Source organism: Diplotaxodon limnothrissa, linkage group LG7 (genome assembly GCF_057381915.1).
Source record: "Diplotaxodon limnothrissa isolate DT_005_m linkage group LG7, D_limnothrissa_male_GT1.1, whole genome shotgun sequence".
In the NCBI taxonomy this organism is placed as follows: domain Eukaryota; kingdom Metazoa; phylum Chordata; class Actinopteri; order Cichliformes; family Cichlidae; genus Diplotaxodon; species Diplotaxodon limnothrissa.
In genome coordinates this window covers 51,126,759-51,152,052 of record NC_140602.1, presented here as the reverse complement: position 1 = coordinate 51,152,052, position 25,294 = coordinate 51,126,759, and the positions used below count along the sequence as shown (strand labels likewise).

Here is a 25,294-nt window from a genome sequence, read left to right as displayed (position 1 = left end):
ATGTGTGAGTGAGTGATGTGAGTGATGTGCTCTAGCTCCAAGTATTGGCCCCTCTGAGAAGCTTTTCGTTGGTTTTCCTCTTTTCAGCAGTCTTCCAGGGTCCAAAGACTGAAAGTAGTAAAACAGATGTGACGGTCATTTAAAAACTGCAGCAGTCTGCTACTGTGTGTCAATAAAACCCAAGCCAATAAAAATGAATAAAAAATAAAGATGGGATTGATTTCACCATGTGGTATTAACCCCAACAACAACTATCAGTAATAAACAATGTTTTTCAATTGAAAAACGAGATTTTTTTTCTAAGCCTATTTTTACATTATTTCATTTCAGACTGTTGTTAACTAAACTTTTTTTCTTGAATATTTTTAAAACATAAAACCCTGATTGCTCTTGTATGAGTAAAATGTCCTTGCTACTCAAATATCAAAAGTTTATCAGCAATTAATTTGATGTAACGGATTTGTGACATTGTCACAAAATAATTGGTCCAAACAGCATGTCAGGTAGGTTTCTCATAGTATATAAAAATGCAAACACATCAGTTTTGAGGTGTTTTTTTGTTTTGTTTTTTTACACAGAAAATCCAAAGTTTAGTGTGTAACCAGTACATTTGGGGAAAGAGTGCATGCTCACATTCCTCTCCAGAATACACAGGTTATAAACAACCACATGTCGACTGTCAATAAACGTATATGTACTGCCAAACCTCTGCCTTGAACTGTTACTTTTTAACATGGTTTATAAGGATGTTACAAAACAATAAACTCAAATTTGCAGTTAAATTCTCATTTATTCTTTCATTGCTACAATTATGTATCATATTTTTAAAAAGTGTTATGAAATGCTAAAAAATAAAAAAGCTGTAACAAAATTTTCTAAGAAGCTGAATTTCCACACTAAACACAATAAATAGAAATGCAATCAGGAATAAAATGGAAACAACATTTGATTTAAAAAAGAAAAAAAGGACATGTATTTAAAACAAATTCCACAATTATGAAAAAAATAAGTCACACAAAAGTGGGTGAAATTAAGGCCACTAAATTAAGAATATTCATTAGTGATCTGCTAGAGAATCTCAAGCAGTGGTGAGGTTCACATAAAGTTAGGGGACCGCAGATACTAGAACTAGACCTTTTATTTAATGAAAGAAAAGGAGTAAATCTTAAAATCAGTTTAGCACAATTTAACAGGTAGCCCGTGAATCTGAACAATTCTGTTGTCCCTAGCCTGCAGCAGCATTACTCATCTGCAGTCTCTAGATGTTTCACATGCTAGAAACTAGAGGGGACATAGATCATAGGAAACAGATTTCTTTTTACATTTTAAATTTTAAATGACCTTTTAAGGAAAAATACGGGGTCATTTTGAGTCTGTAAATATCTGGCAACTGAGGACACCAGTTACTCTGACAGGATTATACATAGTAATTAAAGGAGACCCAAGATAGATCCTTGGGCAATACCACAGATTAAAGAGAGGACACACCAGGTATCAAGCTATATAGCATCACTTCTTCTTGCTACTTGCTGCTAAATATCAACAAGCAAGGCCCATAAACAGCTTCTCCATTTTACCAAAGTCACTGTGTCAGGACTTCTGATAGTGGTGCTCATAAAATGAATGAGTAGAATAGAATAGAATAGAATTCAACTTTATTGTCATTGCACATGCACAGGTACAGGGCAACGAAATGCAGTAAAGAGAACAGAACAACCTCATAGGAGGATAGTGGCTGACAGCGGGGGTAAAACAGACAGCTGGTTAACTCAAGTTAACATATCATTAAAATGAATAATAATGATGAACAACACAGTGAATACATTCCAGTTTTTTTATTATTTTTGCTTCTTCAGAAAACCAGATATTGCATCTATTAGAGCGTATCTTGCAGAAGTCTTGTACTGTCTATGAGGTAAATGTACCAACTTTGTAATAGCCACTGTTGTTTCCATGATTGTTGTTTTTGTTTTAACATTTTAAGCCAGAAGACAAACATCAGATTATCCAGAAATAAAGAGGAATCTCACCAAGTAACATTTACATATATCTTTATTGTGCCAACTGATACCATGTAAATAAACCACCAAATGGAAGCAGTCAAAAGGAGGAAGAACACCAAGCTTACACAGCAAAGTTTACAAAAGACTCATTTACTAATAAAGTTGGCTTTAATTTTAGTGTAAAAATGATATCAATAATACCAGAGAGAAATCTGCAATAATATGTATTTTACTCATACAAACATTATCAGAAATAATATTTTCTTTCTTCATATGGCAGAAATAAGCATGTATTGATGAACAACTTGAAACTTTAAATTCTCCATTTCTGACAAAAATATACTCAAGACTTCACATCTAGTCTAGGAAAATAGTGCACAGCAATGGATTAGTCAGTAAAGAATAATGCCAAAGAGACGGCTATATTGGTATACAAAAGTGTTCATATATTAAAATATAACAGAACAACCATCCACAGACACAATCTTTTAAAAATCTGAAAGCACTGACAGTGTTTTCAAAGTCAGCTTCTGTCAGTTCTGACCAGATCTCGATGCAATAATGGAAAAGAACCAAAGAGGTGCACCATATTGCTTTAATGATTTAGTGATGACTATAACAGAGATGAGCAGTGACCTCATCTCTCAGTTATAGTCATCACACTTTTCTCAGCTCTAAAGTCGACGTAAATGAGTCGACTTTCAGCAGATTGTTACACCGGACTGGCATTTACAGTTTTTGTGTGTTTGGCACTTGCAGCAGCGTAATTCACCAGTCAGTCGCTAATCAACGATTTAGATCAGTGAGCTCTAAATGATTATCAAAACACAATAATGGAGAAAAAAATACCTATAAATATTCAAGTAAGCGCTGCCTTACTTCAGCTGTTCTAAACCTTTAAACGTTTGTTTTCACTAATCTGGAAATGCGAGGGCAACAGTCTTGGACATTTCGTGGCGTTTTCACATCACATTTCAGATTCATGGGAATAATTTAAATGAACTGGTGCACAGGCAAGTGTTGAAGCCAGTATGAATACCTTCAAACTACTAATGTGTCACATCTCTCTGAAAGATTACGATGGAGGACAGAGAGACCGATTAGGACTGATGGTTAGAATGCTTTCATACTGGCCAACTAAAACATTCTTGTTCACGATATGAATCAAAGCACCCCTCTCATTCTCATGTGGTCTGTATATGTACATGGCTCAGCTACTATTTTCCCTTAAACAGTCAAAACTCAGTCAAAGCAGGGAAACAAGGAAAAGTACAGTACAAAATACAACATCAATGATTGTACAGAACACCTGCAGGAGTCACAAATGTCTTCAAAGTGTCTTTTTGTCACAGAAGACTTCAGATTTGTCAAATGTGCACTTCAAGTCATTAAAATCTCACTGAAAAAACTGAACATCGGGTGAAATTTCTCCGATTTTGTGCAGTTATCGGATGTGACGGTGGCCTGGCAGTCAGTCGCCTGATAGTGCGTGTAGTGGAGCTCACATGCAGTTGACCACGTTGCTGGAGCCTTGTCCGACGTCTCTGATCTGGCTGACGTGAGACGAACAGACAGCGACTCCAGCTCCAGCACGGCAGTGAGACACTGAGCCCACCAGCTCCCACCTGAACAGCAAAGATACACAAATCAATAGACAATTAACAACAAGAACACTTTGGACTTTTAGAGGTCATTTTAAAATTCCATTATTTAGAAAACTACTCAAGTCCTTCAAATGTTTTAGGCTAAATATATGGTACATATATAATGTACAAATAATCTATAATTATGGACTTATGAGTGTAGCTCAAAAAAACCAATCAAATTACAATGATAGATGGTTCAAGTCCCTATATTTTAATATTAATTTTAATTTTCAAATCAAGTGAATGGTTTATCGGTATCCAAGCTAGGAATGATACCAGGAGCCAAATCAGCAGTTGACATAATGTATTCTTGTAAAAAGATGATTAATGATGTTGGATCAATTTGCCCACTGCCAGTAACCCTACTTTCATCAGACTCTTATTAAGAATCATCTAATAAATACCTAATTTTTGCTTTTTTATGTATATACATATTCTTGAAGAATAATAGTGGGGAAAAAACATTTGAAACAGGAATGCATCCAGAACATTTGCTGCTCAGTTTTACGCCTACTGAAAAAAGTTATTCTCTCACACCTCTGTACATGTAGAAACAACCCTCATGCTTCTCCTACTGACCTGTTCATTCGTGGCTCAAAAGCCTCCACTGTGTTCAGGTAAATGTTCCCATTGTGTCCCCCGACTGCAAACACTCTTCCCATTACAGTGGCGACCCCGACCCCTCCACGTGGGGTGGTGAGCTCTGACACGTACTCCCAGCGGTGCATTCGTGGGTCAAAGCGCTCTACGGAGCTCAGTGGCGAGTTGTCATCAAAACCACCTTTGGAAAATTATAAGATAAGACAGTCATAAAAATTTTATTTTGGGGGGATTTTTAGGATGTTGTTATAAATGTGAAACTCCCATGCGAAATAAAAAAATGCGTGAAATGCTGAGAATATTAGTAAAACCTCACACTCAGGTTTAACACCTGTTTTTAACACTGTCTCCCATAAAGACGGCATTTAACGACCTCCCCTGTACACTTCATGATGAGGTTTGACACCTCAGTATAGATATCAACACTAGGACGACTATTCGAATACTTTCTTTGGGGATTTCAAGGGTAGCTGCAAATCCTCACTAATTACTCAAACAAATGTAGTTATTTTGTTCTATAAGCAGCTCTACAAGTAGCTATACAACAGCATTACATGTTTTTACCTGAAGCTGGTGAACCTCAAACAACTCTTTAAATTGAGGTGATGCAATAAAATCCTCTTTCTGTGAATCAGTTACCAAATAGCTTTACAAACAATGAACTTTCAGCTTTCTGGATTGAGCATTTGTTTGGTTCACCAAAGAAGCACGCATGAAAGAGGAAGCAAACATTGACAAACTGCATCATATAAATTCCGTGCAGTAAATTCCAACATTATTGGACTATCCAACGAATCAGCCTGTAGAGAAGAATATGACAAGTGTTCTCCTACAATTCCTCTTACCCACTACATAGAGGCAGCCATTGAGTTTGCTGACTCCATTTCCAGCCCGACGCTGTCCCATCTCGCAGACCTCTGTCCACTTGTTGAGATGAGGATTAAACCGTTCCACACTGGACAGTGACGCCACGCCGTCGTTGCCTCCCACAGCATACACAAAATTCTGAAAATGGGAGAGCATAAAGTAGTTAAGTGCTGAGTACATATCGCAGATCAGATAGATGTTTTTGACCTTTCTCTTCAGTTTTACCCCCAGTGCCACGGATCCAACTCCTCCCCTGGGGGTGTTCATCGGCGCCACGGCACTCCAGCAGTCACTTTCAATGTCATAACGCTCCACGTCGTTGAAACAGGAGTTGTCGTCCAGACCTCCAATAGCATATATAGGACCACCAAGGGCTGCCAGGGCTATCCCCCTCCTGAAATACATATGTTCATGAAACTAGCCATACAGTTAATGCTTCACAGAAAGAAACGTACATTCCTTACTATGGAACAGGATCAAAACTTGTAATTTTTTTCTTTCTGTGTGATCATTAAATATTTTTAAATCACTCCAACTTTTCTTCAGGAGTTGCACTGGAGCAAATTTTCGATTGATACCTTTTGGTATTCATCGACGCTTTCATCATCCACTTGTTAGTGAAGGGGTCAAACATCTCCATGTTTCCCAAGTGTTCATTACCATCATGGCCCCCAACAGCATAAACTTTGCCTGAAGAAAACAAATTGTAATTCCCTGTTTGTTTACCATCACATGACCAGAATATGAACTGATACCATTAATATTGACATACTGCACACTAATCAGAAAATCACTGATTGGCCACAATCCTATTAGTATCAAGCATTAGCAGCAGATCCTTAATGTCCAGTTAATTGGAAGGTGCAGCTCTCCTGGATCAGACTCATCTGTTCATTTCTTTCATGGTTATGATTTCTTTCTCCTCAAGAACACTTGCACCAGTGAACAGCAGCATCCGACTGAGAACCATATTGGTATGAGACAATTTAACTGTGTGATCAGGAGGATCTGGCTCATCTGTGCCCACTTTTGACTTTACTGAGTATGTTGTACTCTACTCCCTCAGCTTCCATAGCTCAACATTTCATCGTTCAGGTGAAAATGTTCTTGTTTACATTCTGTAACGCAATCATACGACATCTTTCTTACCTCCTACAGATATTACGCCCACGTGACGCCGTCTGCTGTTCATTTCAGGGCCAAAAAACCAGCTGTTCTTAGTGATGGAGTAACACTCAATGCTGCGAAACGGGTCACCAGAACCGCCCCGGCCACCCACGCAGAACAAAACTCCTGAAGAAACAATTGGACAGAACAAATGCCTGGCACTCTGAGGTCTTCAGAAAGAAGATGAAAAACACTTTAGCCAACATGGAAAAGTTAATATAAATTACAAGTTATTAAAAGTTTTGAAAGATCTATTTGAGCATGAGATTCAGGGCCCTTATTTTTCATGGCATGGCAGCAACTTTTAAACTCAGTGCAGTGTTTTTGTTACAATCCCAGAGAACAATCCACAGGTGGACAGAGCAACCCACACATATTAAAATTACTCGCCAGAAGCAGGAGAAAGCTATTTGTTAGCATCCGAGTGAAAATTAGGTCTTGAATTTCTTTATTAAGAGAAGTCTGGAAAAATCAAGCAGAGCATTGCTTTCATTTATACACTGTCCTACATTTCTTTTAATAAAAACCAATGCAGTGTGACATCAGTGCATCTTCTAGAAGCAAAATATAAAGTCTTTCACTCCATTCATTGTATCTGACATGACACAAACTTGTAGCAAAATACTTGGAACCCCTGAGACACCCCCGCCTTTTCCCCTGTCATGGTGTGACAGTGTAGGTTTTTTGTCACTTTTGCAAAATAACTGCAGAAAGGCATAACTGATCAGTGGTCTTTGATCAGTGGTCATGAGTATTTGCATAATTATGATTAAGGAACTGACCTCCCAGCCCATTGTTCCTTCACTGGGCTGGTTTCAGTCATTATGCAAATGTACTGTTTATAAGATTTGGGGAAACCTGCAGTCAGCTGAGACTGAAGAAGTCACTTGGATGAGTGACAAAACGTTTCTCCCACAAAACGCTACGTCCAGATGAACAGAATCAACTTTTGGAGAAAGGCATAATATGTTTACCATTTTCCCATGGCCTTTGTCCATTAAACACTGTGAGTAACACAGCTTTGGCCAAATGGAATAGGACTGCAATTGTGATTTTAGTGTATTTTGGTGAGCTGACACACTCTACAGGCTCACTTTATGGACATTTGAGATTAGCAAACATTGCACTGTTTCTCTTGACCTTCGTGCATGAATTACATTTTAGGTTGAGGTGTTTTCAGGTGGCTGAAGTATAGCCCATTAAATGTCCAGTACCTTCTATTGTAGCAGATGTCATCTGATTTTTGTTGTACATCTTCCTTTTAACATTAATCCAGGAAACCTCAAGCTGCATGGTACAAGGAACAGCTGTGATTGGCTCATGTAGTCAGGCACTGATTCAAATCTTTCCCTCCTAAACGCCTACTAGGGGTAACCCGAGTTTCTCTTTTCTGAACAGAGTATTTTCTGTCCTATTTCAGGCCTGCTTCAAAAGTTATTGGTGATGGTTTCTGTCTATATAGCTTACTATGGCTACCCTCAGAACAACCTGGAACCTATTCTAAATTGTCATCAAACCTCGTCTTTGTTGATATTTACTGAGGAGTAAAACCTGGTCATTAAGGGTACAGGAGAGGTCATTAAATGTCCTTTTTATATGGGAAGGATTCAAGGAGCCCTTGAGTTCAATTAACAGAGCACGCATTTTCGATATTGCTCAATCATGTGTACATTTAATGAATTCAATTAATTGCGCAACCATACTTTAGACTGCTATAATATGCCTCTGCAGCTCAGCAACGATGTCTCACTGCCACCTTTTCAATTTTATTATGTTTAATTCTTAAAATGCAAGCACAGTTACACGTTACAGTGACTATTTGAAGTGAGGAGCATTAGGAATGAAGAGATAGTTTGGGTTGTTTCAGTGATATTCATCAGCACTGTGCTACTTATCTCTAGCTTGACTATAATTAAAACCCCCAAACCATCTGCCTATAACAGCAGATTTAAGGTACTAATGTAATGTGATGTAAATAGGTCCGTAACTGCACATGAACTTGCAAAAAGCGACTTGGTTTTATGTCTGCAAATGTGCTTTTATAAAGATAAGAAAATGTGCTGTAATGACTTTCTAAATGCCATAAAACAAAAGACTTGTTACATGCTCACAGCAGAGCACCACCATATAAAGGTACCTGCAGTGTGCTTCCTGGGTATGGTACGGACTGAATACTCAAAGTCTGGAACCACCTTGTTGTTGAGGTGCAGGTGGTAGTTTCTGGCTTCATCCATCAAGTCACGACAGCTCAGGTTACCTTTGATCATCTCATCTTTTGCCACGGTTCCAGTCAGAAACTCTACTGGTAGTAGGGGCAGGCGCACCTAAAGGAGAGACAAACATACATGCGGGTGTCATGCGGATGCTAAAGTGATTATATAACACTCCTTTTACTCACAGTTATTCCCCTAAACATTCAGGTAATCAGTAAACCAGGTGATAAACTCTGACTTCTGACACACATTCAAGAATACAACACTAATATAAAAAAGAAAAGAAAAAAAAAACTTTCCAGGCCATTCTCAAACCTGAGACATGATCTGGTCCAGCCAGGCCTCGTGATGCTGTGGGTTTGCGTTTAGCCATTTCACTGCTGCATTGTACACCTGTGTCTCCGAGTGAATATTGAGGTCGCTGGAGGACAGTAATGTACGCAAGTGCTGGGGAGACACACATGTGAAGTCCTCACACTCCACTACCTCTGTGAAGTGCTCGCAGGCGTAGCGGTCAGCCATGTCCATCAGGTCCACCCGATTGTGGCTCTCGGCAAAGGTTCGAACTGCCAGGCAGTTGGTGGGGTGAAAGTGTGCCTTCATGTATTCACAGCAGGCTCTCGCCACCAACTCAACCTATTTGAAAGAGGCAATAAATCAACTTCAAAAATTATGAGTTGGATTATATAGTTCAGTGTTTTTCTAGATTAAAACTGTCATTATGCATTAATGTGGTAAATCAAAACTATACTTGAAACGCAGGACACCTCTGTTCATGTTATAATCAGATGCTAGTGCTTGTTGTGCTTGTCTACCTGAAGGATGCAGGCAGCATAAAGCAGTGGCTGGACATTATCCACAGTTAAGGTGAGCTTGGAGGAATAAGCAAAATGCACCAGGTCCTGAATGGCATCACCATCAAAGTCTTTAATTTCTATCAGTTCCTGCTTGGCTTCAGACATCTCTGACAGGAACATGGCCCTGATGAAATGAAAAAGTCACTTGAACACAAAGATTCAAAACAAGGCACCAACTAATGTTTAAAAATGCAACCATGGTTCACATTACAAGTTGCCAAAAATCGATACTTTGACAGCAGTAACCTTTTAGTCTATGAAAACTGATTTTAGCTGAAAATAAACTTTAAACACTAATAAGAGTTTGGATTTTTAAATAAATTATTGTAATGTAAATATTAAAAAATTTTCAAATACTGTTCATCTGCAGTACAGTGGTCCCTCATTTATTGCGGGTGTTACGTTCCAAAAATAATCCGCAATAGGTGAAATCCGCGAAGTTTATTTCTTACAATTATTATAGATGTTTTAAGGCTGTAAAACCCTTCACTACACACTTTATACATTTTTCTCAGACGGGCATGAACATTTTGACACGTTTCTCTCTTGTTTAAACTCTCTCAAAGTTCAAACCTTCGTAGAAAAACAAGTCCAGTATTATAGAATGAAACCAAAGTCAAACCATGTTTTCAGGTCCAGAACATGGGAATAGAGCAGATGTGAGAGAATTCAACATTAATGAATTAATGGTACGGAAGTGGAGGAAGCAAGAAGAATGAGTTGAGTAAAGTTTGATTGGTTTCACTTAATGCGCCTTATAATCCTTTGACGTCGACACTGTTGTGTTTGTTGTCTTCTGCTAGTGATGATTAATGTAAATTTGACAAGCTGAACGCATTCTGTACTGTACAGGAGACACGGCACGAGATTTATTGAAAATTGTCTACAGCCGATCAGGATGCAGAACACAATGCGCTGTAAAAAAACAAAAAGCCAAACATGCAAAATTGCACACAAAAAAATCCGCGAAACAGCGAGGCCACGAAAAGTGAACCGCGATATAACGAGGGACCACTGTATGTTTTTTGTTTTTGGGCTTGCCGCTTCTTTTGTCTTTTTTTTGTGAAAACACACTGCACACCATGCTGTTGCAGGTTTTGAGCTGATAGATCTTCGGGAATCATCTTGTTGTTGCAAAAATACCAATTTATGCATTTCTCTGAAAACTGTCAGCTACAAGGACTGAAAATGATTGAAAAAGCAGCCAACATCATAAATAAAAACTAAAGAAAAAGTAAAACTTAACAAATAAAAGGTGGAAAAGTCACTGGTTTGCCACTTTTGACCATTGTTATCTTATTTATTTGCAAACTGGATATGATGAGGGAGTTGTGGACCGTTCTTAGAACACAATATACAAAATCAAACCATACTGTGTTAGATAAGGCTTAAAACTAACAACTGAGACAATAAACCCGTTAGTAAAACTTTGTGTCCTTAGGTCGTACATTTTTCTGTACATACAGATATCTTTTTTTTTTTTAATCCAAGAAGTCTCCCCCCTATGGCTGTTAGAAAAAAACCCAGGGTTAAGACACCGATACAGGCAAAACATACCTGAAGTAAGGGATAACACAGGCCAGCACCAACTTGTGACAGTGTATCAACCTGCTGCCAACCTAGAAAAAGAAAAACAGAAAATACATGATACAAGCACACTTTGACATCATTAAATTAGGGCTACACGATTAATCAAATTTTAATCTCAATCAAAACTAGTTTCCTTCAGTGATACTGAAAAATTCATGGAGCTTACAAACACTGACTGAAATCACAGACACAACTGTATTCTTTTTGGCTAAAGTGCGTCCACTAAACATGATGAGTAAATGGATGTTTCAGGAAAATAATCAACTTTACTACAAAACATATTTTATCCCCTCATAGTTATGTGTGGCGATAGCTGCACTATATACAAAATGAGGGACCTCACTGCTGTCAAATGCTTTGCTACAAGTTTTATTCACATCATGAAAATCCAATAAATAGAGTGAAACGTTAGCTCCTAGGGGATGCACTTGAGCCAGGTGAATAAACATCTTTCACAATGTAAAAGAGAAAGCAGTGCCTTGTGGATTTATCTTTGTCTTTTCTTTGCATTACAGTTTTCCTGTAAGGGCTGCACCCAAATCAGGTGGATAAGGGGGACCAATTTTATTTCGATACACAGATTTGTGTATTATTAAGAATGTAATATGGATTATATATTATAGTATTATACTTCCATGAAAGAGCAATAAAAATGTCTATTGCCATGGAAATCAATAAATTATCCTGACAAATAATCACGATCTCAATATTGATCAAAAATAACTGTATAGCCCTAATGTACAGGGTGGGCCATTTATATGGATACACCGTAATAACATGGGAATGGTTGGTGATATTAAAGTCCTGTTTGTGGCATATTAGTATATGTGAGGGGGCAAACTCCTCAAGATGGGTGGTAACCATGGTGGCCATTTAGAAGTCGGCCATCTTGGATACAACTTTTGTTTTTTCAATAGGAAGAGGGCCATGTGACACATCAAACTTATTGGTAATGTCACAAGAAAAACAATGGTGTGCTTGGTTTCAGCGTAACTTTATTCTTTCATGAGTTATTTACAAGTTTCTCTTTGTTCACAGCCATTGACATGTCGAAGAGGTAAACACGTGAAGAGCGGATTGAAATTGTGTTGATATCTGGTGAACGCAGTAACCGGGTCATTGCAGCAGATTTCAATGCACGACACCCTACAAGACCACCCATCTCCCACGCTACAGTTAGCAAACTGCTTGCTAAGTTTCGTGAAACTGGTTCAGTGTTGGATTTGCCAAAATGTGGACGCAAAAACACTGTCACTAATGAAGAAACATCAGTGGCTGTCCTAGCTTCATTCAGCCAGAGCCCACAGTGTAGCACTCGCCACATATCACTGGAGAGTGGCATTAGTTAGTGGCATTATTATCCCCTTCGGCGGATATTAGCTACTCACAAACGGCACCCTTACAAACTCCAGCGACTGCAGCATCTCAACGAGGATGACCCAGATCGGCGCACAGTGATGAGGCAAACTTTTATGTGAATGGTGACGTTAAACAAAACCACCGCTATAGGTCTGACACTAACCCACATTGGATGGATCCCTCCAAGACTCTTGGCACAACAAAAGTGATGGTTTGGTGTGGTATATGGGGTACAACGATAGTGGGTCCATTCTTCATCAATGGAAACCTCAAGGCCACTGGATATTTAAAATTGCTACATGATGATGTGTTTCCCTCTTCATGCACTGAAGCTGGCACGTTCCCTGAGTTTTTCCAGCAAGATGGTGCACCACCACATTATGGGTGCCCGGTCCGAGCATTCCTAGATGAACAGTTTCCTGGAAAGTGGATTGGTCGTCGTGGGCCAGTTGAATGGCCCCCAAGGTCCCCCGATTTGACCCCCTTAGACTTTTATCTTTGGGGTCATCTGAAGGCAATTGTCTATGGTGTGAAGATATGAGATGTGCAGCACCTGAAACTACGGATACTGGATGCCTGTGCTGGCATTTCTCCTGCGGTGTTGCTATCAGTGTGTGAAGAGTGGGAGAAGAGGGTTGCATTGACAATCCAACACAATGGGCAGCACATTGAATACATTTTATAAGTGGTCAGAAACTTATAAATAACTCATGAAAGAATAAAGTTACGTTGAAACCAAGCACACCATTGTTTTTCTTGTGACATTACCAATAAGTTTGATGTGTCACATGGCCCTCTTCCTATTGAAAAAACAAAAGTTGTATCCAAGATGGCCGACTTCTAAATGGCCACCATGGTTACCACCCATCTTGAGGAGTTTGCCCTCTCACATATACTAATGCGCCACAAACAGGACTTTAATATCACCAACCATTCCCATGTTATTACGGTGTATCCATATAAATGGCCCACCCTGTATATAAGTTACTCCTTAATGTTCACCATGTGATGTGATTTTGGCATTAGTTCTGAAATTGTGAATAGGCCAATCTAAAAACCAAAAATCAAAAAGTAAAAAGGAACAAATTTTTCTCGAGTCCAGGTGCATAGGCCCACCTTCAGCGTGACGTCACAGAGTTCACCCACTTCATAGAAATGCCGGAGGGAGTTATGGAAGTCCTTCCAGGCTTCATGAGCCTCAAAGACAAAGGACCCGTCAGGTTCACATTCTGATTTCAATGCCCTGCTTGCAGGTCGCTTCTCCTTGGACTTCAGCTGTTTGGCATGGTCTGGCACCACATCCCCCGGTGCCATAGTGGGCTACAGGAAACAACACCTAGATGGTAAAAATAGAAGCCAGTAAATACATAAAATCATATTCTTTCCACTTAGGTATTTTTTGTTTTGCAGTGTTTTAACAATACAGCTGCTTTAATTCTATTTAAATCAGGTTATTTTATGTTAAAATAACTGCAAATGTTCACACATAAGTGTCTGCTACAAGGAAAGCAGTGGAATAGCGAATCTCTTCTCCCGTCTCTATATTCATGGCTCATTCATAAGGCTCTATCGCTGTTCATCTTTTCTCAGTTTTATTGGATTGTAGTGTAAGACTGTAAAACAACAAAAAACCCAACTCAACAATACTAACAGTCTAATCACAGCCTGTAATCAATAATAAGTGCAATTTTTAAATTCCACTGAATTCAACTGCATCCAACAACTGCAACCGCACAAATAACAGCAACCTTCAAGAGGCAACGAAGAGGAAGTGAGGGGTGGGGGACACGACCTGTCAGCTGAGCAAGTTAAGTCAGTATTCCTCCCCCGTTTTAGTGTCACTTCTTCACTACTTTAGCAAAACACAGGAAAAGCAGTTCCCTCAAACACACAAATCACACTTTAAAAATGAAAAAACTCAACAATCTAATCCATTAAAAAAACCTACCGATCGATGAATCTGATGAACAATTTCCAAAATTGATACGTCTTTATTTAAGAACAGAAAGTGAGAGTAACAGCTGAAGCTTTAAGCTCCACCTACGCTTTACAGATGATGTACTGTCTCGCTTTTTTTAAGCTATGCCCCTGATACTGAATAGCCTCAGTGTATCGCCCCCTCATCACTAGTCCTCTCAGCTAAAAGAGCAGAAAACATCAAGTCCCATCATATGCACTTATGATCAAAGCCAATTGCCACTTCTCTTCTACTTTGTAGGCTTGTGGATAGGCTTCAACATATGTAGGGATGCAGCAATATCCATTTTATTTAAAAGGCAAAAGCTGGGTTGGCCTAAGCAACCGTTGGAGGTGGTTTTAAGATGCTAAGATGATCAGACTGTGTTATTTTATTTATAAAGAGGAAGTGGAGTGAGAGAGAGTCAATAATTTAACGACAGATGCAGTGCACAACTACTGCTCAAAGTGCACACAGAAGGATGATAACAATCACATTTTCTCATGTGACACAAAAATCAAGACTCCCACTGATGAACTAACGGGATCAATGTGAGGCACTTTAGCATACAAAGAGAGTCACGCTCTTCCAAAGACCTACAGTTGTCATGTCAAATTACTTCACCTACTTCCAAGGGAGCACTGCAAGTGCCCTTAATGAGGTCAAATGTTGTTCTTTGTCATTAACTGACTAATAAAACTGACAAGTGAATGCACACTGAGTTAAGGGTCAGGCAGCTCTTGAAAGTGTCTGATAAATGTCAAAGGGCCAATCTGCAATACAGTTATCTGCACAGAGTTTGCATTTACATCATCTTCTCTGCCATGGATAGCATTTAGCACACTTCATCTACACCTATAGATTATTGTCGCATTTATCAGATATTATATCTTGTACAGGTCTCATGCTTTAAGTAGCCCTCAGTGCACTAAATAATCTGCACCAACTTAAATATTGCATCTAGCTGTTCTGCGTAAAGAACATTAAGGACAGGTTTCATCCAAGATTGTTTTACTGCATGTAGGTAGGTTGTTAAACTCGGTCAAAACGGTCAACAAAACAACTGAACTAAAATCTCTGTCGACATACATTCATCCAAAGGTCAACAATTTGTGAATCGAGACGCAATTATGGTTTAGTCTCCACAGTATAGCACCACTAGTTAGTTACACATAGTATGCTCGTTTGTGTCTTAAAAACCAGGGAAATGAAATTACTGCTCTGCATTATAAATCTAGACAGCCATGCTAGCAGCAGATTATTGGCTAGCTTGTTTGCTAAAAGCAGCTACTAGGCAGATTAGCATTCGCATGACAGCTAACGTTGTCTGACAGGAAACGGACAAGATGAGGACACAAATTTAGCCCCCCAAAAAGTTACAGCAGAACTGCGATAAATAAAAAAGTTAATTTTCATAAGCGTTCAAATGAATTATAAAGAAATACCTCATGTCGCAGCGAGAATTAAGATGCCGGCTTCATTGAGGGGAATGCTTTGCTGCTTGGCAGTGGCACGTTTGTTGTGATTCCAGGTGCTTCACGGGTAATGTAGTTTCAAAGAAGTACAGAAAAAGAAGCCGAAGTAACAAAATGTAAGCTAAATAAAGCGGTCTCTGTGACACCCTGAAATATCCCCCACACACCTGCCTCTCGGTTCTGAGATACTGACACTTTAACGTTGATGTCTGACATCTAAGACATTAAATTTGATACCGATAAAAATACCAATATCAAATCTGTTACAGTGTAATGGTGCCAGCTTAAAAGTTAAAGCATCTAAAAAGCAGTACAACAGTACTATGGTGTGTGTGTGTGTGTGTGTATAAATAAAACATAAGAAGCTAAAGAAGTGGGTACAGTAGATAACACTTGGGACAAATAAAGCCCTAAAGTGGGGAGAAATGTGCAAAGTAAGGACATTTAAGATTGTAATTACAATTACACAACTCTATTCTCCAATAAAATCTTACATAAGATCGCACATTAACACCTTTGTACCCTGAGGAGTTCTCTTTACTGAACAGTAGTGTATGGCTGGCATTTCTATAGCACCCTGCAAACAACACTGAAAACAAGTCGTGGAAGTTCATACACAAGCAAACATGGAGAGGCATGGCTTAAAAAAATGCAACAGTGTTCCAGCAGATAGTATCAAAACTAAGAGCGCTGTGTTTAATGTAGTTAAATAGAACAGTACAAAAACAGAGAACACTCAGTCAGCGCTTGTATTCTGACATACCAGATATTTACATTTAACTTAATATTAAAAGTATATAGTGAATAAAAATGACAACCAACTCAAGTAAAACACATCACACAATTATCAAAGATCATTTATTTCGGAAAATGAGTAAATTATGCTGTTTATCCACAGAAAAAAAATACATGTTAAAGTGTGTTTTACAGTCCAATTAAAGGATCTACGTTTTTTATTTAGATTTTTTTTAAACACAAAGTTTAGCAAGCAACTACAACACAATGTCCTTTTCTGCTACTTGTACTGCTTCTTCTTCTTCAGGAGAGCCTCTCGTAAAGCAATCTAGATTAAAAGACACATAAAAAACATTTCCAGGTGAAATGCCAAAGTAGTTTCTTGTTTATATACACATTTGTAAAAAGGCATGTGTGACTTACCTGTTTCTCTCTGAAGGAGCGTTTGCCTTTAGTCCTGACGTTCTGACTGTGCCTCATCATCATGAAGTTCTTATTTCTCCTCTTCTCCTTGTTGCTGCTGCTAGCGTGTGGGTTTAGCTTGGTCCGCTTCTTGACAAACTCCTTCCTGTCCGTCCGTCCCGCCTAGAAAATCAAACACATCATTAGGCCAGAATGCTAACAATAAATCAGGCTTACACTTCTGAAATGCACTGAGAGTTTCTTAAACTCCCCAGAGTCAGTGTTTCATATGCATGAACTGATTTTTCATTTAAACAAATGTGCACATTTCCATCACAATTTATTCACCATTGCTGTTGCCAGTCGTGTTTCCTTGTCCGCTTTTGGTTTCTTGTGCAGTCTCTCAATATCTCTCAACGTCAGCAGCTCTCCTCTGGGAAAAAAATAAATAAGATGACCGTCATTCTCAACAAGCTAATCAGCACAAAGGCCCACATGCTAAATTCAAGAGACCGTGAACCTGAGAGTAAAACTGTTTTGCACAAACTATTAAGATTTCAATAAAATACATTTCATTTTATGAATGTTTAAGGTTCATTTCATGCCCTTACTTGTCTCGCTCGTCATCACTGTCCACATTTTTCCTCTTCTTGCCTGGTGCAGCATTGACCTCTTTGGCCATCTGGACCAGACAGATCTTCTTGAAGTCATCTTGGGTGAGGAGCCTGCTGGCGCTGACCGCCGCTGCCTTGGCTTTTCTTTCCTCAGCTGTCATGCTTTGAAGCTTCTCTGCCTGATTAACAACAAAAAACAAACATGAAAAACCAGAACAGTTTTATAAATATATACCTTTTTTTCCTACCATGAAATAGTATGAATAATGAGGTTTTAGCAATCTGTCAAGCTATGTTTGTTCATTTTTTTAAACTCACCACTTCTCCTGTATCTTCATCAGATGAGTGGTGAACGTCCACCCACTCCCCATCTTCATCATCATCACTAATACTGGCACTCTCCCAGCCGTCTGTTATATAAAACAATACAAATATATTATTCACACATTCTGTACGTACGCAGAGAGCGCGCAGGCGGATGTTACAACAGTGGCCGACCTTCATCGTCCTCTCCCTCTTTGTTCTCCTCCTCCACCTCCAGGACCTCGGCTCCGGGGATATAGTCTTTAGCCTCCAGCTGTCCGTAGTCTTTGATCTTGGCCTCTGCCGATGCCTCAGTGGGTCTCCCCTGAATGACGAGTAGGGTTTATACTTACAGACGTGTAGCTTCAACTATTCTAGGAACTGGAAAACATTTATATTGACCCAGGTAACAAGAATGGGCTGATCTCCATCTTTTATCTCCTTTGTACTTCTTGAACGTTCAGAACAATTTTATGGTTTATTAACATTCATTTTACATTAGATTTTCAAATGTGCTGCCACTACTTGACTACTTAAGAAAACATAGCACCCCACAATTCACTCAAATGTTCATAAAATAGATTTTTTTCCTCATTTTACTGCAAATCGGAAGGCAAATCATCATTTTTGAAAATGTTTTGAAGTTCATATAGAGTTCTATGAAGCTCACCCTATCCTTTCTGTGCAGCATCTGTGGATTAAGACTCCTGAACAACTGGATAAGTCCTCTGGCAGACATCATTACATCTGAAAATGAAGGCAGTGTACATCATGTGAACATGAATACAGACTTCAACACAATCACAAAAACCTGAAATAGACCAATTACTTACTCTTGTCTTTGTGGGTCTTGTATTGGGACAGGTCCTGCAGAAGGTCCTCGTTGATGGCGAGCGGACAGCGTGCTGCCACCTCCCTGATGGCATTGAGACTGAAACATAAACGAAAAAGTCAGTTTTATTATAAAAGTATAGAGTAAAACTAAAGAGGTAGCTACAAAAACCCTGTATGAACACTTGCTGGGCACCTAACAGACTTCTCATTGATGAAAATATCTAATCAACCGATCACATGTCTGCAACTCAACTCATTTAAGCACATCGTCATGACAATGAGTTCACTGTATTGAAATGGCACCAGATCTCATTCCAACAGAGCACCTTTGGAGTGTGGCGGAACAGGAGATTTGCTTAACTGATGTGCAGCTGATAAATCTGCAGCAACCATTTGATGCTGTCGTGTCAGGTAGGAAAATCTAGAGCTCCTTCCTGAATCTGTGCCACGATTACACAGAGGTGTACCTAATAAAATGGCTGGTCGGTGTATGTTATAGGTTTAGCTTGACTCATTTTTCAATTCACCACATCTTTTGAGTATCGTATAAAGACCTACTTACCCCACAGTCATGACCTCTCCAGAGTTTCTCTCTGTCACAAAGTTGTTGGCGATTGTCATGATCACAGGTTCAATGATCTGCAGCAGAACAGTGTTAAACAGGAAGAGCAGTGTGAAACTACTGTGTTAAACCAGCTTAAAACGACTGAGTAAATAGGAGTAAATGTACCTCAGGGGGAACGAGCTGGTGGGAGGCCTGAGCAGCACAGAGAAGAATCTTTGTCACATCTGCAAAGATGCTGGTTAGAAAAGTCTCATGGACAAATGATTTCTCATGAAAATTCTAATTTAAATGTAAATAATAATAATAGCTTAGTTAGTACTGCTATGTATCAATTTAGATTGTTTTGAGGTGGGTTGCTGAGTTTTGGAGATATCAGGAATGTTTTTTTTAAAACTAAACTACACCACCACACCAGAAGGACCCAGTTAAGAAAGTTCCACTAAGAAAGGACACTGATGTTTATATCCCATCTAGCTGGTGGACACTGGGAGATGAACTTTTTGCTCTCAGGTAACACAGTACAAAGAGACACTGCTGATGAGGTATCACTCACTAAAACAAGAGCCAATTATTTCCATTTTATTCAAGAGAAGGCAGCAGACATCCCCAAAACTGGGTCTAGATGAATAAACAGCAGTACAGGACAGAAAAGAGCATCTGTTTCTTTAGCTGTGAGTTCTTTTTACCTCTCTGGTGAGGCTGAAGAAACCTCTGGATGAAAGGGTAGAAATTAAAGAGGAAGAGCTGTAAAAGAAAAAGAACACCAAGTGTTTACTCGCCAGAAGAAGAAGAAAGAAGAAAAAACAATGCATACGTCACTCATGCCTCAACAGCTGCGATTTAAATGTGGAGTTCAATAAAAGCCAGTACATGTTTTACCAGACCCGACACACAGGACTGAAGGGTGCATTTAAAACTGCGTTAATCTGACTTGAATAAACTCATTTACGAAAGAACAAAAAAACCCCCAAAAAACAGATGAGTCACCGACCTCGTGGATTCCAACCAGTCGGGATATGAGCTCCATCATCATGATCTTAACCTCGAAGCGCTCCTTTGAGTCTTCCAGCTGCTTTAAGAGCTTCTCTGAGAAATCTAAAGAAAAAAAATAGATTTTATACAGTTCTATGAACGGAAGCCTAAATGACCTCGAGGCAAATTCTGTGTGTTCCATTTGCTGCAGTGATGCTGAACAATTAGATACCTTGAGGGTCGTGAATAAGGTGAACTGCAGAGAAATTAAAAACTTCTGCTTTCTTCTTCTTTTTATGTTTCTAAGAGAAAATGCGAGGATAAAGAGTTAAAACAATTCATCCTAGCACAGCAGTAAATCATCTCTCAGTACTGTCCTGTTAACCATCTTAAAGTTACACAATTGGAATTAGAAACAGTCCCTTCAGGTAAAACAGTGGCACCTTGAGGACTTTCATAGCCTTTTCCAGCTTCTTCTTGTTCTTGGAGGTTTTCTTGCCAGTGGAGAATTTCGCCATCAAGTCTCTCGCTGATGGCCCTTCATTCTTCACACACACACACACACACACACACACACACACACTTACTGAATACTGCACAACAAATCTAAACCATATTTGTCTGTTTCAAATGCATTCTACCTTAGCATGAAAGAAAAAAAATTTCTATATTGTATCATAACATATCATACATCAAACTGTCCATCTTTGATGCTTACCTCTGATTCTGAGTCACTCTCATTTTTCTCATTTTCATCTGTTCCCAGGAAGAATTTAAGGCCTGCAACAAGGATCTAAACAAGAAGATTGCCTGGTCATAAGCACTAATGTTTCCACTTAATCAATATCATAAACAACGTATTTTATATATATATATATATATATATATATATATATATATATATATATATATATATATATATATATATATATATATATATATATATATATATATATATATATATATATATATATACACCCAATTTTGCTGTGCAAGAAACCCCACAATGACAATAAAAGCTCTAGGTCTAAGTCTTAATACCCCCAAAATATACCTTTGTCACTTTGGAGAAGCACGTAGTTGTGATAACATTAACTGTTTTGGGATCATTCCTGCAACAAAACAAAAAAAGAAAAGATGTTCAAACAAAATAATTATACATTGGCTGTAAAATAGCCGCTTTAACGTTTCCATTTCACTTTGAACCCACCATATGTTCCTTTTGTACAGCTCCACCATCACATCTAATGAGATCTTTGCTGCTATCGGATTACTGTCTCTCAGCATGGTGTACATGAAGTTCTGTAACATCTGTAACAAATGACAGCACAACGCTGTGAGTGCACACCATTTTACAAAGACTATCAAACAATATCAGGGTGCACAACAGCTGTGTACTTACTGTGTTGACCTTGTTGTTTTTATGTTTTGCGTTGATGTTTTTGATGTCTGCTACAATGTGTGTGTACAAAGTCTGAAGAGAGAAAAACATTGTTTACATGAAAGCAAAACAAACAAACAAAAATAAACAGAAGCAATCAGAAGACTGTCCCATTGGTAGGTCTGCAGAAGCTCTAACAGCAGAAAACCAGGTCCACAGATCAAAGTTATTAACTCATCACTACATAAGGCATTCACCAGTTAGCAAAATTAAACTCACTGGCCACTTCGTTAGGTACACCGAGTGAATAGCAAGACTGCTTTAGGCAACAGGAGCTCAAATAACCACTCAGTACAACCAAGGTCTGCAGAAGAGCATCACTGACTGCAGAGTACATCAAATCTTAGTACCAAATGAGTATCACAGCAGGATAACACACCATTTCACAAAACTAAAATCATCGCAAACTGGTTCCTCAAACATGACAAGTTCAGTTCACTGTACTCAAATATCATGTACAGCCACCAAATCTCAATCCAACAGAATGCAGGCTTTTTTACATTTTAAATTCCTAAGTTTTAAAAGCTTAAAACCAACTAAAGCTATCAACAGAACATGAACAAGCAGCTTTATGACTAAAACAGCTGTACTGGATTGAGTCAACCAGCCAAGTCATTCAAAATCACACTCATGTTTACAACAGCAACCTGTGGAAAATTATGAGGTCGATATTTTATTTTTATTATTGCTCTAGCATATTGTACGAATATATATGTGTATATATAGAATAACGAATCTTGGCCAACAAATGGATAAGATGCCCCAGATGGCATGTTGGCTCTCGAAATTCTTAATGTCAAGAGTTTCACTTCCTGCTTAAATCTTAAGAAAAAAAACCCCAGCAACATAAAATAATTTCTATTATCCATATATCACGAATGGTCCTCATGCTCGGTATTGATCTAGTTTTTGGGCAAACTGTCTACATGTTTACACAGACAAAACTTTTGTTTATCTTTATAAATATCTAAACAACAGCTTCCCAGATTGCTCTCTCAAAATACTGGGAAAAAACTGTAATGTCCCTTAATTACGCTGCTGTTTGGGGAAAGAGCTTAGTCTTACCTTCCTAAGCAGCTTGTCATGACATCGCAGCAGCTCAAAGAAGAGCTCTAGGAGGCCTGAGGCATCAATCAAGTCTTTATTCCTCAGAAGGATCAGAGCTTTGCAGAAGGTCTGACAAAGACAGCAGAAATGCATATAAACCATTCAAGTCTTTAGCAAAACTAAAGTGACGGGTTCACATGAATCCTGGTGTATGAACCCAACCTCACCATTCGTAGGTCCGGCTCCAGGACTGTGTGGTAACTAAGTAATAACTCAGACAACTCTTTAGGAAACGTGGAGAGCTGCTGGGGGAAGCAGTGACCAACCTGAAGGGCAAAGAATAATTGTATTGAGACAACTTCTAAGATTCAGGACTATTCACTACACCAAAAACACACCGGGTTACCTGAGCGAGAAACATAACGAGGTCTGCAAGCTCCTTGCTCGGTTTGTCAGGCTGCAGCTTAAAGATCTGCACATTGGACTGATAGTGTCGGTACTGTTGCAGAAACTGCGGACGAAAACGAGAGGATTACATGAGCAAAAGAAGGCTCACACTTCCAAAACAACTCTACCAGCTAATGCGTTTAGCAGTCTTAGCTAACAACACTCACCTCCTCGACGTACGACTGCGGATCTCTTTTTATGAGATTCTGAAGTTGAGGCAGATTGTTTGGTAGTTTGTTGTTCTGTCGACCGGACATGGTTTAAGATTATATTATGTAAGTGTTACAGAATAATGAAAAGCAGCACTTCTTACAGGGCAAGCATGGCCAATGTGTACGCTGCCATTTAATTTGAGGGGATCCAAACGTCACATCCGGCCACACTGTCGTCACTTCTGTTTTCGTCTTCGAAGAAACGCTCGTGTACAAAAGTTAAAGGGGAGAAAAATCGTTGAATTCAAAGAATGTAAAACAATGCAGAGTTTTTGTGTGATAATATTTTGATTTTATATTCATAAGCGCTCTTTATATTTTGCACCAACTTTTCTTGCATTTAAAAATCATGTAAAAAATGTTTGTATACTTGAAGACAGTTCAATAATAATAAATAAATAAATAACGGTATGATGAAGAGAAATGTGTCCAGTAAAGTCAGAAAGCTTTCCAACGAGTTTATATGGTGGCCCTGAGAGGCCAAACGGACTGCAACTTAAGCAAACACCAGCAATAAGAAAAATGCTGCAAAAGCACACAAAATACAACGGAAATGGGAAAAAATAAAACAGAAATAAGAAAAACGAAAACAGAAATAGGTAAAAACAGATTTCCATAGCACAAGGGAAGTGCTTCTGGGGAGACAAGAACCAGATGGACCAGTTGCGGGAACCAAAATATGCTAAGAATTGCGGTGGGAGACACTTAAAAGAAGTGGAGGATCTATCCGTTTTGTGAAGGAAAAAAAGATGAGAGGTAAGTGTTAGCCTAACTATTAGCCTAAAAATCCATCATCAGTATTATATGAATCATGATAAAACACACCTACCATGTTTTGGGTTCCTGCAACTGGTCCTCCAGGTTTATGATGTACTTTCATTTATCTTTACTTAGTTGATTATTTCTTACCAGAATATGAATTCTAACAGTTGTCAAATGGGGCTGTAGGCTGTGGACCAAACTTCTTTTCTTTTCTTTTTTTGCCTGTCCCGATCAGAATTGGCAGTCTGAAGGCCAAGAAAGATGCCAAATGGATTTATTTTTCCAAGTGGGTCATTATGGCTTTGTCATATTGGTCCACTTGATTGATCTTTATTATCATTATTATTATTATTTATTTTATTTTAAGTTATTACAGACTGGACAGCCATGAGTGGGGGATAGGAAAGAGAGAAAGAAAGAAAGAAAGAAAAAAAGAAAGAAAGAAAGAAAGAAAGAAAGAAAGAAAGTAAGAAAGGGAAAGAAAAACAAAGGGGAAGAGGGACAGGAAGATATAGTGTGTGTCTGTGAACACACTTGTAATCATGTAACTATCTGCTAGAAGGTGTGGGGAGCCATAGCCCTGCCCCTCAGGGCCTGAAGCAGGTATGGAGGAGATTCAGGCCCCAGACATCCAACAGTGGCTTGTGTGTTCTTAACGGGGTCCGACCAATGACTTAATTTTAATATTTTTAAATAGCTGCCACATAAGTATGAATCTAAAATATACATGTGTATTATAGAAAAAAAGCAAAAACGGTTGTGCTGTTTGTTCATAATAAATGGGTAGGGGTGCATAGTCAGTAAAAGTCACCAAGGCTCTGCAGAGCTCCAAACCTCCTCTGCCACAGACAGAAGCATAACAAATGTGCACTGGGAGCTTCATGGCATGGAGTTCTACAGCCAGTAAATCTATATGTATGTGGCCAAGAACCTTAGTCCATGTAATGTATCTTAGCACAGTTTACTTGTGGCAGTTAGGTCAGCTAGTGGGATGGCAGAGAGGGTAACCTTTACATTATTTTATTGTAGAGTGACAGGAACTGCCTATGAGCTTCTAATCAAGCATAAATATTGACAGAAAATGTATCAAAGGAAATACATTGATGAAAATCAAAGAAGAGAAATATTTATGTGACGTTCCATTTTCCTGAGAACTGACTGGCTGTGATGCCTTCTTCAAGTACTACATGCTACTTCGTCCTGCTAGTTAAACCTGCTGTCTGTTG

At 38.8% G+C, this 25,294-nt stretch overlaps 2 protein-coding genes across 2 annotated transcripts; both read right to left on the bottom strand.

The window, feature by feature from the left end:
• Positions 1 to 2,619: 2,619 nt before the first annotated feature.
• Positions 2,620 to 15,762, bottom strand: klhl8 (kelch-like family member 8). Its single transcript, XM_085358359.1, has 12 exons — positions 15,705 to 15,762; positions 13,419 to 13,638; positions 10,911 to 10,972; positions 9,312 to 9,477; positions 8,812 to 9,132; positions 8,421 to 8,607; positions 6,266 to 6,409; positions 5,695 to 5,806; positions 5,342 to 5,510; positions 5,095 to 5,254; positions 4,229 to 4,430; positions 2,620 to 3,628 (listed from the first exon to the last, which is right to left on the bottom strand). Exons 2-12 carry the CDS (start codon positions 13,614 to 13,616, stop codon positions 3,505 to 3,507), a joined length of 1,845 nt encoding a protein of 614 aa, XP_085214485.1. The 5' UTR covers positions 13,617 to 13,638; positions 15,705 to 15,762; the 3' UTR covers positions 2,620 to 3,504.
• Positions 15,763 to 16,604: 842 nt separating this feature from the next.
• sdad1 (SDA1 domain containing 1) lies at positions 16,605 to 23,443 on the bottom strand. Its single transcript, XM_085358357.1, has 22 exons — positions 23,262 to 23,443; positions 23,054 to 23,158; positions 22,875 to 22,973; positions 22,666 to 22,776; positions 21,562 to 21,633; positions 21,370 to 21,470; positions 21,214 to 21,271; positions 20,878 to 20,952; positions 20,603 to 20,704; positions 20,392 to 20,461; positions 20,179 to 20,282; positions 19,874 to 19,931; positions 19,353 to 19,411; positions 19,185 to 19,261; positions 18,622 to 18,719; positions 18,459 to 18,535; positions 17,984 to 18,113; positions 17,804 to 17,895; positions 17,483 to 17,664; positions 17,220 to 17,304; positions 16,893 to 17,054; positions 16,605 to 16,797 (listed from the first exon to the last, which is right to left on the bottom strand). Exons 1-22 carry the CDS (start codon positions 23,349 to 23,351, stop codon positions 16,750 to 16,752), a joined length of 2,055 nt encoding a protein of 684 aa, XP_085214483.1. The 5' UTR covers positions 23,352 to 23,443; the 3' UTR covers positions 16,605 to 16,749.
• Positions 23,444 to 25,294: the final 1,851 nt, after the last annotated feature.

What these genes read in the sequence shown, in the direction of transcription:
- klhl8 (XM_085358359.1), bottom strand. Translation starts at nt 13,616, where the DNA reads ATGGCACCGGGGGATGTGGTGCCAGACCATGCCAAACAGCTGAAGTCC. An exon ending in ATGCTGCCTGCATCCTTCAG is followed by an intron (nt 9,133 to 9,311) that starts GTAGACAAGCAC and finishes TCTTTCAAATAG; the next exon opens with GTTGAGTTGGTGGCGAGAGC. An exon ending in GCGTCGATGAATACCAAAAG is followed by an intron (nt 5,511 to 5,694) that starts GTATCAATCGAA and finishes TATGTATTTCAG; the next exon opens with GAGGGGGATAGCCCTGGCAG.
- sdad1 (XM_085358357.1), bottom strand. Translation starts at nt 23,351, where the DNA reads ATGTCCGGTCGACAGAACAACAAACTACCAAACAATCTGCCTCAACTT. An exon ending in AAAACAACAAGGTCAACACA is followed by an intron (nt 21,471 to 21,561) that starts GTAAGTACACAG and finishes CATTTGTTACAG; the next exon opens with ATGTTACAGAACTTCATGTA. An exon ending in ACCAGCTCGTTCCCCCTGAG is followed by an intron (nt 19,262 to 19,352) that starts GTACATTTACTC and finishes GTTCTGCTGCAG; the next exon opens with ATCATTGAACCTGTGATCAT.